This window comes from Denticeps clupeoides, chromosome 6 (assembly GCF_900700375.1).
Source record: "Denticeps clupeoides chromosome 6, fDenClu1.1, whole genome shotgun sequence".
Taxonomy (NCBI): domain Eukaryota; kingdom Metazoa; phylum Chordata; class Actinopteri; order Clupeiformes; family Denticipitidae; genus Denticeps; species Denticeps clupeoides.
The window spans coordinates 21210526-21223788 of record NC_041712.1 but is presented as its reverse complement, the minus strand read 5'-3'; the positions used below and the strand labels follow the sequence as shown (position 1 = coordinate 21223788).

At 47.3% G+C, this 13263-nt stretch overlaps 3 protein-coding genes across 7 annotated transcripts in view; 1 reads left to right on the top strand and 2 right to left on the bottom strand.

Moving 5' to 3' along the window:
- LOC114791845 (vacuole membrane protein 1-like) overlaps window positions 1–4864 on the bottom strand; it is a 49356-nt gene extending 44492 nt beyond the window's left edge. The window contains exons 1-4 of the mRNA XM_028982329.1: window positions 4793–4864; window positions 2034–2141; window positions 1272–1410; window positions 650–740 (exon numbers count right to left, since the gene is read on the bottom strand). Coding sequence (XP_028838162.1) covers window positions 650–740; window positions 1272–1410; window positions 2034–2115 — 312 coding nt within the window. The 5' untranslated portion in view covers window positions 2116–2141; window positions 4793–4864. The remainder of the gene's footprint in view (window positions 1–649; window positions 741–1271; window positions 1411–2033; window positions 2142–4792) is intronic.
- Window positions 4865–6062: 1198 nt separating this feature from the next.
- ptrh2 (peptidyl-tRNA hydrolase 2) lies at window positions 6063–7148 on the top strand. 2 transcript variants are annotated; one of them, XM_028982556.1, is made up of 2 exons: window positions 6063–6192; window positions 6539–7148. In XM_028982556.1, exon 2 carries the CDS (start codon window positions 6548–6550, stop codon window positions 7052–7054), a length of 507 nt encoding a protein of 168 aa, XP_028838389.1. In that variant the 5' UTR covers window positions 6063–6192; window positions 6539–6547; the 3' UTR covers window positions 7055–7148. The 2 variants fall into 2 exon arrangements, with proteins under 2 accessions (XP_028838389.1, XP_028838388.1); XM_028982555.1 differs by lacking the exon at window positions 6063–6192 and adding an exon at window positions 6201–6274.
- A 200-nt stretch (window positions 7149–7348) lies between these two features.
- cltca (clathrin, heavy chain a (Hc)) overlaps window positions 7349–13263 on the bottom strand; it is a 28888-nt gene continuing 22973 nt past the window's right edge. For 2 of the 4 annotated variants that reach the window (XM_028982550.1, XM_028982551.1), the window contains 7 exons: window positions 13126–13257; window positions 12900–13010; window positions 12568–12738; window positions 12185–12406; window positions 11624–11644; window positions 9215–9290; window positions 7349–8915 (listed from right to left, as the gene is read on the bottom strand). In XM_028982550.1, the coding sequence (XP_028838383.1) occupies window positions 8779–8915; window positions 9215–9290; window positions 11624–11644; window positions 12185–12406; window positions 12568–12738; window positions 12900–13010; window positions 13126–13257 (870 nt within the window). In that variant the 3' untranslated portion in view covers window positions 7349–8778. The remainder of the gene's footprint in view (window positions 8916–9214; window positions 9291–11623; window positions 11645–12184; window positions 12407–12567; window positions 12739–12899; window positions 13011–13125; window positions 13258–13263) is intronic. The other 2 variants (XM_028982553.1, XM_028982554.1) reach the window with 1 other exon arrangement.

Genomic DNA, 13263 nt, shown 5'->3' with positions numbered 1-13263 from the left:
CAAACCGCACTTACTACCACTGTGTCACTGACCACTGTCCTACTACTGATTGAAAGTTGCTCAGGATAAAGGGCGTTAGCTAATAGCCATAAAAGTAGATGGATACTGCACCATCCGTAAAGATAACAAACATCCCAATCTCATGACTCTACACTGGGGTGCCACAAGGCCCTTTACTCGGCCCCCTTCTCTTAATAGTCCGCGCCACTTCCATCTCTCTCATATCACTGCTATGCTAATGGCATCCTAAATTTCTGCTGGATGATCCCACAAAAATATATCTTCTGTGTCATATACCTGCTGTTTTTCACTTTCCAATCACAGAAAACCCCCATAGCCTTACCCCTCATGTCACTCAGTTCCTGGTAAAGGCTGTTATCTCTCGACTCCACTACTTCAAAGCTCTCTTGACTCTCACTATGAATGAGGAAGTGGGGAGCATGAGAGCTGTCAATCATCCCTAATCGCCTCTCCCAAAAACTTGTTTATGTAAATGACATTAAAAACAGGTTCCTCCATTCCATGCAACAGATAACTGGAAAGCAGAACTCGTTTGAACCCATTAATTCCTGTACATTCACAAGACATTCTTGATTTGACATTAGCAAACAAGCCTGAAGAAGAGAGAGAAAAGTGACAGCGCCGTCACCTTTTGATGCGCTCCCTCGATTGAGTAGATGACAGAGCAAGAGACAAGCATGAGCAGAAAGGCGAAGGCAGGTCCCCTCTGCAGCCACACCCTGAGTGAAGAGAGGAGAGGTGGGGAAAGAGAACGTGAGAAACGGAAAGGACGAAAGGGAGGCGGGTGTTTAGCACTCTTAACCACGTTCAAGTCTTTTCGTCTCCTCCTGACCCTGTTCTCGTTCCGAACGTATGATGCTACACTCGCCTATAAACCAGAAGGCCGCAAAGGTTCACATGTTCAATTCCAACTTACTGCCATTGTGTCCCTGAGCAAGACACTTAACCCTGAGAGTCTCCCGGGGGGGGACTGTCCCTGTAACTACTGATTGTGAGTCGCTCTGGATAAATGTAAATAGTGTGAGCAGGCCGCTTTAGAGTGTTGGTTTCCACTGACAACTGAAACAGATGAAATTTGAAATGTAGGTTCAGCGTGTTGTCAAGTGGTTGGCCACTTCCTCCAGCAAACAAACACAATGTTCTCGCTCGTAAAACCGCGTGCTCACGTCAGCGGAGTTCTACTGATGATCGATAGGACCCTGCTGAGGTGGGCTGGGAAGTGTGTGTGTGTGTGTGTGTGTTTCTGTGACCTCGACATCCACTCCTTTAATGTGAGGAGCGTCTCCAACAGGAAGTAACGCAGCGTGCGGAGGGGCTTCTTCCACAAGACCAGCTGGAGACGCTCATCCAGGTCACGCTGCTTCAGCTCGCCGAGTGACGACGTGGAGTCTGACACACAGAAGCATGTGACACAAGCAAGGTCAGGCATGCAAGAGAAGAACCCAGCATGAGAAAAACCAACACATTTCTAATGCTGTCACCTTGAATCCCAAAACCAGCGTCTCCTGAGATCCCATTCACCAAGTTGAACCAATTTTGCCCACAAATTGAGAGCATAATCAATGTTACCAGTTATTGATAACATTTTACCAATATCCCTCCAATTACGTGTCGCATTACATATATTTGCTTAATTCGGCGGTCAGGTTTACTGGGACGTAATCCGGCCCAGTCCTTGGTAGGGTGGTTGGAGATTAAAGGCAACGTTCACAAAGCAGGTTTAAACAAAGCAAGAGGTCTAGAAAGCCAGTTAAATCTCATTTAATTCAGAACGAGTTCTGCGTGATTTTCTGCGCGATTGTATGTGTTCTCTGGGCAGCCTCAGCATTAATCCCTCGGGGAGTTTTATCTCATTTGTCAGATCCCCTCCCCGTGACAACCCCTATCCTCCTCCATCAAATGGCTTCGGGATAATTGCAGGGACTCCACTGGCGGGTGGTAATTACCAGGTTCCAGAAGGTTCTACTGCAAGAATGGACAGGCTACAGGAAAGCCAGCGAAGGCCTCATTACCTGAAGGCTTTCCGTTGTGCCGGTCCTCGCTGGCCACCGGCCGCTTCAGCGGCAGCTCGCGCTCTTCTCTCTTCTCGGCCATCTCATCCGGTCCTTGCAGGAGAGAATCTGACAAGAGAGCAGGAGAAGCCACCTCAGCCACGCTTCAGCACCCTGAACGAATCAAAAACCCGGCCTGGGCCTGGACCGGAACTCCAGATTTGATGGACAGCGGTTTAGAACGAGCACGAGACGAGACTGGATGGAGAACTGAAGGGGTGCAGTGGGTTCTCTCCACATTCCGGGTCCTGGTAACCAAACACTGTGTCCCATAGACAGGACCTTAGCTTCTCTGAGGGGGAGCAGTGGTGGCCTAGCGGTTAAGGAATCAGAAGGTTGCCGGTTCGAATCCCGATCCACTGAGGTGCCACTGAGCAAAGCACCGTCCCCACACACTGCTCCCCGGGCGCCTGTCATGGCCGCCCACTGCTCACTCAGGGTGACGGGTTAAATGCAGAGGACACATTTCACTGTGCGCACCGTGTACTGTGCTGCTGTGTATCACAATGACAGTCACTTCACTTTTATACAATCATGAGAATCACGCCCGGTCCTGCTGTTTTAAAAATCAGGGGTCCATGCTAAACATTTTACTTCATTCTAAATCCAAGAATTACATCCTGACGAGAGAACTATCGATCCATCTCAGCAAAGCAGGAGCCACGGGACACTGGGAGGAAACGAATGAGTATAGCATAATCAATAATCAATGAATCCAGAACACTTTTTGAAAGGCAACAGGGTTAACCACTGCACCACCCACCCCTCTACCGGAAACAGGACTCAGGGAATGTCAGGAATTGTCTTCTGAGTAGCTCCTCGAACTAGATGAAAGGATTAAAGCACTGTTGCCTGTGATTGTGATGGACACTGTACCCATCAACCAACATCAGCACCGGCTTTTATGGTCCACATGAAAGAAGATATGTCCCTTTTGATCAAAATTATGATGCCTTTTCATTGCGAATCATTTTAATGCACATAGCTTTATTTTCGCAAAACAATACAACGGAAATTATTAATAATAATGTACATGCCACAGATCTCACCATCTGCTGGTCTAGAATGCCAGGACACATGGAGTCCGGTTAGAAAAAAAACGTCCACTGATCTTCTGCCCAGGACAGACGCCGGGGTCCCTCAGCTTTCCGACTGCTGCTGTCGCTTGGGGAGGCCGGATGGCGGCTTCCTGGACGCGCATCATACAGCACATACGGAGCCATGCCCCACATACGACCACTAAAGATAGACGCCGGCCCTCAGAGGCGCACACTGGCGCCGTTTTCTGAGGCGCACTTGACACGGCGCTGAAGTTTTTACTTCTGAAACTGGGCGGAGAGGACGAAACTTTACTGGACAAAACCAGAAGCAGCATGTGTCCTACATGTTCCCTGAGACACCGGATAGAAGGTTCCTGTAGAACCTTCTGTGTTTGTCCATTAAGGAATCCACTCGTTCATACGTGCATATCCAGCAACCGTTCCATGTGCGTCATCTGCTGAATTCCAACATTGACACGCCTTTCTCGGCATGACCATCCGCTCAACCAAATCCCACCAAACGAGGAAATGCGGGAGATCCTTTATTACTACTTAAGTCATTCGTTATCACACACAAAATCGCCGCAATCCTGTCACAAGGCTATGCGCATGGCACTATTTTAGTACTACTGTATTTTTGTCATCCATTTTCATATCTGCTGTTTATTGATCAGCAACAATTAGTCTTGCGTTCCAATGTTCACTTTAAAGAGGTTAATGCTAGAATGGATTATTATTATTCACATTGTAATGGTGTTTTTATCTGGGTTACAGCATGCTCTTCCAGACGACTCTCAGTGAGGCCATTTATGATGATGACGATGATGATGATGATGATGATGATCCTTTTCTCCAACATCGTGGGAACATTTATGTAAGCGCAGTCGCGGTGAAACTTGAGGTGGCATTTTAACAAAAGCTCTTACCGTGACACTGACACTAGAACCGCGTTCGAGCTCTTTATTGGAGGGTTAACAGCGGGCCGGTGGCCGGCGACTCCAGAGTAAACACGCTCCGGTTGCGCAACAGCGGTGCGCGCAAAGCCGCGTTCCACACGCGCAACTCTGCGGGGACAACTTTCCTTCCCGCGGCCCCGCCGCGCAAAACCGACCCGCTCTGCGGCGCTCCGGACCCGCGCGGGTTCTCACCTTTCCGGGTTCTAGAGCAGAACGGGGCGCGCGGGGGGAGAGGGTACGACCTGGGAAATTGCGCAACGTGGAGAGGGCACGGGGGGGGGGTCGAAAACGTCCCCGTGTGGCAAGGTGGGGAGTGTGTGTGTGTGTGTGTGTGTGTGTGTGTGTGTGTGTGTGTGTAAAACTTCCAAAAAGTCCTTTATTAAACGGCCGTTAAAGTGTAATAATGAAATGCGTAGTTCGGGTGTGTCCCGCCCCTCCGCGTCTGTTTTGGCACTCAGGTCGCCAGCGTTCCCGCCTGGAAATCATTTTTTTTTTGTCCTGCTTCTATTTCCACACAGTATTTTTTATTCTGCGAGACCCGCGCTGCCGTGACGCGAAATGGCGTGAAAGAAAAAAAAACAAAGTAAAGCCTAAAACGCGCCCCGTCAGCGTCGGCATGTCCCAGCGGCGCCCGAGAGCAGGTGCAGCTGCGGCGGCGGAGGCGGACCGCCCTGTCCCGCCGCGTCCCCCGGTCTGTGGACCCGTGTCGGGTCCGCGGTCTTACCTTCCGCGCTCTGCGCGACAGCCCGGCCGTGAGGTGGAGACGCGCGGCGAGGGCGGCGAGCGCAATAAATACCCACCCCGGTGGCGGTTCCGCGCATGCGGCGTCTCCGGTATGGCAAGCCATCCGGCCCGACAAAGGTCCCAATCAGTCACTCACAACGTCAGACCCCCACCAGCCCAGCACGGATGTCCTATTCCGCACCACGGCCCAGAAAATCTTTATTGTCATTGGAACAAGTACAACGAAATCAGGTGCCGTCCATGAGCTGAAGAAGTGTCTTAAATACTGTTTGTATGAAAAAAAAAAGACATATACTAATATAATACTAATATAATACAAAATATAACATTTAAATTAAAGGATGAGGTAGAAAGCTTATTGTATTGGGTTAAATGTCATTGTTTAGTCCTGGTTTTCCTGCTCCTGTATCTCTGGCCTGAGGGCAGCAGTTGGAACAGGGTACGATCTGTTGCGGGTCCCTTGTGATATTTTTGCTCTTTGTTGGTACAATACTCATGTATGGGTGGGTGGCCTGTGAAAGGGATGCACTCAGTTTTTGTTTTGTTCCCCTCAACAATTCAGCAGTCAGACATTATTTTTACAGCAATATCTTTTTACAATCAGTAGTTACAGGGACAGTGTCCCCCCCTGGAGACACTCAGGGTTAAGTGTTTTTTTAAGTGGGGTTTGAACCTGGGTCAAGTGTGTTACCCACTAGGCTACTACCACCCCAATATCATGTTGTTTCAGCACATAAACCCACAAGGCGGTTAATATCTGATGGAAAGAGGTAAACGTGGTGCAGTGTAGGAGATCTGTGCTGGACTGGTGTGGTCTGATGTGCCGGGTGACTTATTGGGTCCTGACACTTCAACTTTATTGGTTGTGAAGCTACTCAGGGCGGAGATCATTATGATATAAGGGTAAAGCGGGACCGCGTAAAATGCCGTCCAGGGTGTGTTCACAACGTTTAATCGGGTGGTAGTAGCCTAGTGGGTAACACACTCGCCTATGAACCAGAAGACCCAGGTTCAAATCCCACTTACTACCATTGTGTCCCTGAGCAAGACACTTAACCCTAAGTTGCTCCAGGGGTGGACTGTCCCTATAACTACTGATTGTAAGTCGCTCTGGGTGTCTGATAAATGCTGTAAATGTAATCGCAACATGGCTTGCCATACCACGGATATTAACTACCGTCGTTAGTAAATACAACAACAACGACAGAAACAAGCGTCCAGGGGTGTAGCAACCACAAATGCGCACTTATATTGGCCGTTGCGCGATGTCCTCGTGTGGATTGTAAACACCTGCCGGAACTACAGGGCGTCGCGTCTGGCGTGACGTCATTGACCAGCGACGTCCGAAGCCGGAAACGAGACGGGCGAGGGACTGGCGAGGTGGGTCAGGCTGGTTTGTGAGTTGAACCGAGCGCTCCGTCGTGTCGTTTTAAAGCCTTTCTACGCTCCCGAAACACCCGCCGTGAGCAGCGCTCGTTTTCTCCGCTGCGTCCGATTTGGAATTATAAGACGCGTTCTCACGTCTTTTTCTCTTTTAGTTGAAGTGTTATCGGCACTTGCCGACTTTTGATTCGTAAATAAACCAACCAACACAGTAAAAAAAGTAGATGAGAATGTTCTAGATGATAGTTGCCCTGAAAGGTTATGATAGAGCGATGTTTATCGTGGCTTGAATGAATTTGATGCAGAATTTGACGGGATGGTTATATTTCCACCCCCCCGCCAGGTAATCGGAATGGATTCTCCGTGTGCCCCACTGGCCGTGGGCGTATTAGCGGGAGCGGCGTGCGGTCTCTGCCTCGGCTGGCACCTCCGGGCGCGGCTCGGCGCGTCGGCCAGGGCAACGGGGAGCCCGGATACAGTCGGCGGCGCCGCGACGGGCGAGGGCGGCGAGTTCAAGATGGTGCTGGTGGTCAGGACGGACCTCAAGATGGGCAAGGGGAAGGTGGCGGCGCAGTGCTCCCACGCAGCCGTGTCCGCGTACAAGCAGGTCCAGCGGAGGGACCCGGAGCTGCTGAAGCGGTGGGAGTACTGCGGCCAGCCCAAGGTGGTGCTCAAGGCGCCCGACGAGGACTGCCTCTTCCGGCTGCTGAGCGGCGCCAAGGAGGCCGGCCTGCCGGTCAGCCTGGTGCAGGACGCGGGCCGGACCCAGGTCGCCCCCGGCTCTCGGACGGTGCTCGGCGTGGGCCCCGGGCCCGCGGAGCTGGTGGACGGCGTCACCGGGCATCTGAAGCTGTTCTGAGCGGCCGGGAAATTATATTAAAGGGTCGCCACGTGACACGTTCTGGTTTTGTTCATCGTTTGACAATTTATTTTAAGAAGCAATTAGTTCTGAATGTGTGAGTACATTTCAATTGCAAGTGTATATACAGAGAGGGACTACAAGGTTAATTATACTTCTATTATAAATCACAATTCTACCATTTGTATAGTCTACAATACATCTCTTGATTTGCAATAAAATTAAAAAAAAAAAAAAAAAAAATTAACCCCACCCCAGACACACACATCCCAGGGAAATCCTCACGACAAGCCGTTTTTTTTTTTTTTTTTTTTTGTGACCGGAGACTGGTTTCGGCTCCGTAAACGTGCCCCGCATCTTGCAGTGCGGCCCCACGCACAAACCGCAACATGGATGGTTGTTGCGGTACTGCACACCAGAACAGCCGCTCTGTTCCAGGTAGACTTGCACTGCCAACGCCCTACGCAGAGAGCGCAGCACCTCCGCGGGGGAAAGTGACCACACGCAGTGTGGTAACAGCACACCAGACCGTTCTTGACAAGATGCCTTTTATTTATGTGGGGGAAAAAAAAAAAAACCTGGTATGGAATGAATACGTTTATGCACAATCAACCCAGCATTTGTGCGCTTTATGATGCCTAAGTGTGTATATCGTTAGGGTACAGAGTGTGGAGGGAATTCTTTTAACAAAGCACTTACTTTCCAAGGGTAGGAGCAAGTAGGGAGGAAAGGGAAGGGGGAAAAAAAAAAAAAAAGGGGTGTGTATATATATATATATATATATATAAAATGGCAGGACGTTAAGGTTAATAGGTGTTATATTCTTCTTCCTTCTGTACACTCAGTAACAGTGACCTAGAACACCACACAATATCCAGCATACACAAACTGCAGCACAAGGGGAGATTAGTTCAACACACAGGCCTTAAGAATGGCATTTCCTTTTCATTATTTTCACCAAATTCTCAATATTTTGTTTTAAATCATCCCTTCTCACATGGAGTGGTCCCCACACAAAGAGCACTGGTTACAGCACGAGGAAATGTCATTTGCAACATGTGGAAAGTTAAATGACCGCAAAAAAAAAAAAAAGTGACTACGTCCACAGGAAGAGGGAAAAATGCCATCAATATGAGCAAAAAATAATAGTTTTCTTTAATATAGAGAGCTGCACACCCCCCCTTTTTGGATATTGATACAGGTACTATTGTAGTGTTGTCATGGAAGCGGCAGTCATTTTCAAACATTTTCTGAAGAATTGTAACCTTTTTTTGTTTAACCTCTGTTTCTGAGCATACAACAGCTGGATGCATTATACAGACGAACAAAACGAGATGTCACACACGCACACACACCCAAAAAAAAAATCTACATTAATTTCTCCTGAACACAGAGTGCAAATCAGATGCTTCACAACAGACCTTTAATTAAGAAGAGGACTCACTCCCACCCCCTCCCAACAGTCCTCTTAAAAATTGTACATAAACCACTCCCCTTTAAAATAGACAAATTCAATCTAATAGTTATATGGAATGTCAAAAAAAATAATTCTTGTGATCCAATTCTCTCTTGAACAATAGAAATAAAATGAAGTCCTTCATGAAAGTGTAAAGAAAAAAAAATTTGTTTGCTCTTATCCTTTGTGGCGGTTGGATGAACGGTATTTGCAAAACTGAAGGAGGGATGGATGGATGGATGGATGGCTCCAGGCGGTGACGAGCACCTTACATGCCATAGCCGAAGCCTGGTTGGGCCTGGGGGGGCTGGGCATAGCCAGCGGGGGGCGCATAGCCGTAACCGTACGCCTGCTGCGGGGGAACCGGCACGCTGGGTCCTGCAGTCAGCATGAGCTGGGGTGTGCCTGAAAACCAGAGCAAGTGGAAATGGTCCAATCGCACGCAATACAACAATCTCTCTCATCCAATAAGCAGCAATATTTTAATACGATCCTACACTTGCACTATGTATTAAACTATTCTTAAACATGTTCTTAATTTATTAAAATATTATTTGTAAGGTCTATGAACTATTGATTAAAATGCATTTAAATGCTTTGAGATCATTTCTGAGAAGTAAATAATAAAATTTCACACAAAAATCACCCATAATGCAACAAACGTAATATTTAGGAGTGAAAGAAGTGATCTTCGGTCGACTCACCATAAACAATGGGCTGTGTTTCTGTCGCCTGTTCCTCCTCTTTCCTGAGGGACTCCGACGTCTCCAGCTTGTCCACCTGAGACGTGCGGAGAAGAGCAGACAGCGGGTCACCAAGTGCACGCCAGCAGCCTACCGGTGCAAGTGCAACAAGCGCTCTTCCCGCTAAGTAATGAGATCTCTCACGCACTGATTAGTGGGACCAAAGCAAGCAAAATAAATACAAGCACGCTTGGACTGCTGGGATTTCTTCCCGGTGCGAGCTCGGAGTCCAACTTTGCTCCCGTAAGGTGGCCCTAAAACACCCGCAGACCACATTTCGACCCCACGGACTAGACCAGCTGCCCAGGGTAGCGGCCAGCGGGGTGAAATGGCGCCGGCAGCAGCGACCTGCGATTCGCCTGATCACCATAATTACACCACAAACCAGCGTGGGGCTGCGCGAATGTGCATCGGCTGTGGTCCCACATGTTAACCGGCCAATCGTTTAGAAGAAACTGAGGATGAAGTGTAGGTAGGGAACCAAACCCATATGCAGGTCCACAGGAAAACGTTAAAAGTGTTAATTTCAGCTTTGTATGTAGCAGCTGTAGTGAGATGCTTCAAAATTGTTAGTTGATCGGAAATTAAAATGCCAGCAAAAGACGTGTGAAAGCGGAAGCTGTGCAACCGTGACCAAAAATCAAAATATGATCTGCTGTCGTGAGCAGAATCTTTTTGTCTGAAATTATTAATCATTTTCCTTTTACGCAAGCGGTCACCTGAAAGTCCTCCTCCATTTTCCGGCGGTCCCAGCCTTTCAATTCACTGCACTGCAGAAAGCGGGTTCAGTTCACTACACACATCATTCCCACTGCATTATTAGTACTGTTACAGGAAGGCAGGTAGAGATCTCCCGTCCCCTCCGTCGAGAGCAGCAGGGGGTCATGCGGAGTCGTGTTAACATACGGTGGAGCAGTTAGACAAGTGAAGATGGGTGAGTGAGAGGGGAAGAGGGGGACGTGACGGCCAGACAGACAGAACTGTAGAGGACAGGAGAGGAGAGTCGGGTGCCAAACTGGGCTTCGGTCGGAGGGCAGAGCACCAAAAAGCACAGCCAGCAGGCCTCCGAACCCAGCCCTGCAGCAGATGCTGGCGTGTGGGGTTTCAACATGCGTGCTCAAAAATGCCAGAGGACACTGTTCCCAAGGTGCAGCTGACCGCGCGGAGAGAGAGTGAGAGAGCGAGCGAGACAAGCCCCTCCCACCGCACACACAATCGCGCTCACACGCACAACCACAAAGTTCCGCATGATGCAGCGTACCGTGCTGAGAGGGAATGCGCTTCTCTGAGCTGTTGTCCGAGGTACCAACTAAACTACTGAGCGGCACGGGATTCACCAACCCCACCCTGGAGTGGGAGTGTGTTCCTCATTACGGCCATCTAAAGGTTCTAAATCAGGCCGATTACTGTTAACAACCCATTTCCTAGTGTCTCGAAAAGGTAACTCATTTTCCTAATTATGAAGAAAAAAATTATATATATATATATTTGTATATGCTAGATAATTATATATATTTATGCTTGTGTAAATAGGATTAAACAGAAATGACCAATTTCAGAAATTTAGAATCTATGCATTTCAGAAAGCATAAATGCATGTCTGCAACATCCATGCACACAAACAGTTAGAATAAAGTTAATAAAAAAAAGAATAAATCTCTTCACACCTCCAGGGCTGGGCTGAAGAATACCACCTAGGCCGGAAAAGTTTTTTTTTTTTTTTTTAAATCAAAATATGATTAATTTAAATAAAAAAAAAAAGGAAATTTAAAAAGAAAAACAAAAAAAAAAAAACCACACACATTTGAGTTGGGCTACACATAAAGCATGTAGAGAGAAGGGCATTCTCTTCATAATGCTTTCTGACACACAATGCATTTCTCAGCAAACAGTTTAGTGCTACTGGTACATGCAGTCTGCCACTGGTTTGCCATAATATGAAATGTGTAAAAAGGACTCAATCCCAAAACCATGGATAAAAGTACAAGACGACAATTTGAGCATGTGAAGATTAGCCTCTTTTGGGGGAGTTCTGATTTGCCCGGAAGATGGCACCCAGTTGTAGACTGACGTATCTGGTTTACTCTTCCAGGTTTTCTAGGGCATCTCATTAGTGCTCTACTCATCTACCAGAGCGCTCAGGCCAGTCTAGGTCTGGACCAGTCTAGGTCAGATTTAGAAGGAAAAAAAAAATCTACTGGTTTCGTTTAGAAGCAGCAGTGTGACATGGGAAATATTAAAATAAGTTCAAAATAAAACATAAAAAAAAACAATAAAAGTGTCATGCAGATTCCTGAGGTTTCAGTCCACAGGCTAAAAAGAAAAAAGAAAAAAAGAAATGAAAATGGAGTAGAGGAAGCGATTTTTCACCTTTTCCTTAATTGCATCAACCTGAAAGGGAATTTGAGAGGCGAAGCTTAGAAAAAAATGGTTCCCCATACACCACTGAGAAGGAGCCAAAAACAAAGACACAGAGGCAAGGAGAATAAACAGAAGCATAAAAGTCACAGAAGAAACTTGAGATGAGAAAAAAATAAAAAATAAATAAATAAAAATAAATAAAAAATAGGACGAAAGGTCAAGCGTGCCTGTGGCAGAAGGGGATCCTGATTTATTTGCATATTGTCTGCATGTCAAAGTTCAGCTTAGAAGTCCGATCTACCAGGAGCTTCTAATGAATCACATTATTAAGTCAAACATTTTCTTTTTATTATTATTAAAATGTAGACTTGCACAATTGAACTTTCCGGAGCTTATAGTATCCTGCTCACAGACTGGAAAGTACAGAAAAGACTGAAAACCTAACTGCATGACAAGATCATAAATACCCATAAATAAATAAATAAATAAAATGACACACAACCCCTATTGACACCACTACTGTGAGGGACTAGACTGAACCCGGATGGGGGGGGGGCCTGAAGGCCTTACCTTGGAGAGGTACTCCCTCATAACCTGGATAAAGTAGGGCATGGAGAAGTCCATGATGTTGTGCCGCCAGGCGGTCTCCAGAACCACGTCGGGCCGCAGCAGGTCGTAGCAGGTGAAGAGGCAGGCGGCAAAGCACTCCTTCTTATCCTCCTGCAGGAACCACTGGAGAAGCTCCTCCGCCAGCTCAGTGTCTTTCGACTCAGATGCGTACTGCATGGCATCCTGCGATGGTGGAAAAATGAGAGAAGTCAATTGAAAATTATTTGTTTTAAATACTGTACCTTCATTCTTATAAAGGTTTAAATAACCGCTAAATCAGTTTAAAAGACGAAAGATGCTCCGTGTGTTTGGTGAGTGAGAGGGTGGGTCGACAAAACCTCAACCTTGTAAAGCTTGTCCTTCTTGCAGAGCTCCACGCTCTGTTTCCAGCGGTTGTTGCCCTTGAAGAGGTAGGCTGCAATTCTCCTGAACTCGATCAGCTCGTGCTTCTCCAGACGCTGGGCCAGAGAGATGTTGTCGAAGTTGTCGTATGCGTCTATTGAAGTCCTGAGCGCCTGGAATCAAGGATGGAGGGCTGACGTGAGAATGTGGAGGCCACCGCATTGAACCCAAGAGTGCAGTGGGCTGGCATGAATGGCACCTCTGAGTCTGCCAGGCTACCACCTGCCCCACCCAGAAATGCACTCACACACACACACCCACCCTATGGTCGTACCTGATAGTCTTCCTCGGTGATGAAGAGGTTGTTAAGTGCTTCATTGACAGATTTGTTGTTGTGGTTCTGTACTGATCTCAGGTAGGGCTTGACAAGAGGCAGCTGTTTAACCTGAATAGAACAAGAATATATATTAATTTATTTAATTTTAATTTATTAATGTTTAATAAAAAAAAAAAAAAAAATATAGAACAGAATGGATTAACATTACTGCAATTTACAGCACCTTGCTGAAAAAGTTGACTGCGCGGGAGTGGTCCAGTCTCGGGGACAGAACTATGAGAAGGTCATTCAGCAACAATGGCTTGAACTCCAAGTAGAACTGGATTGCTTTGTAATAGAGCTCAACGTTGGCCACCTAGAA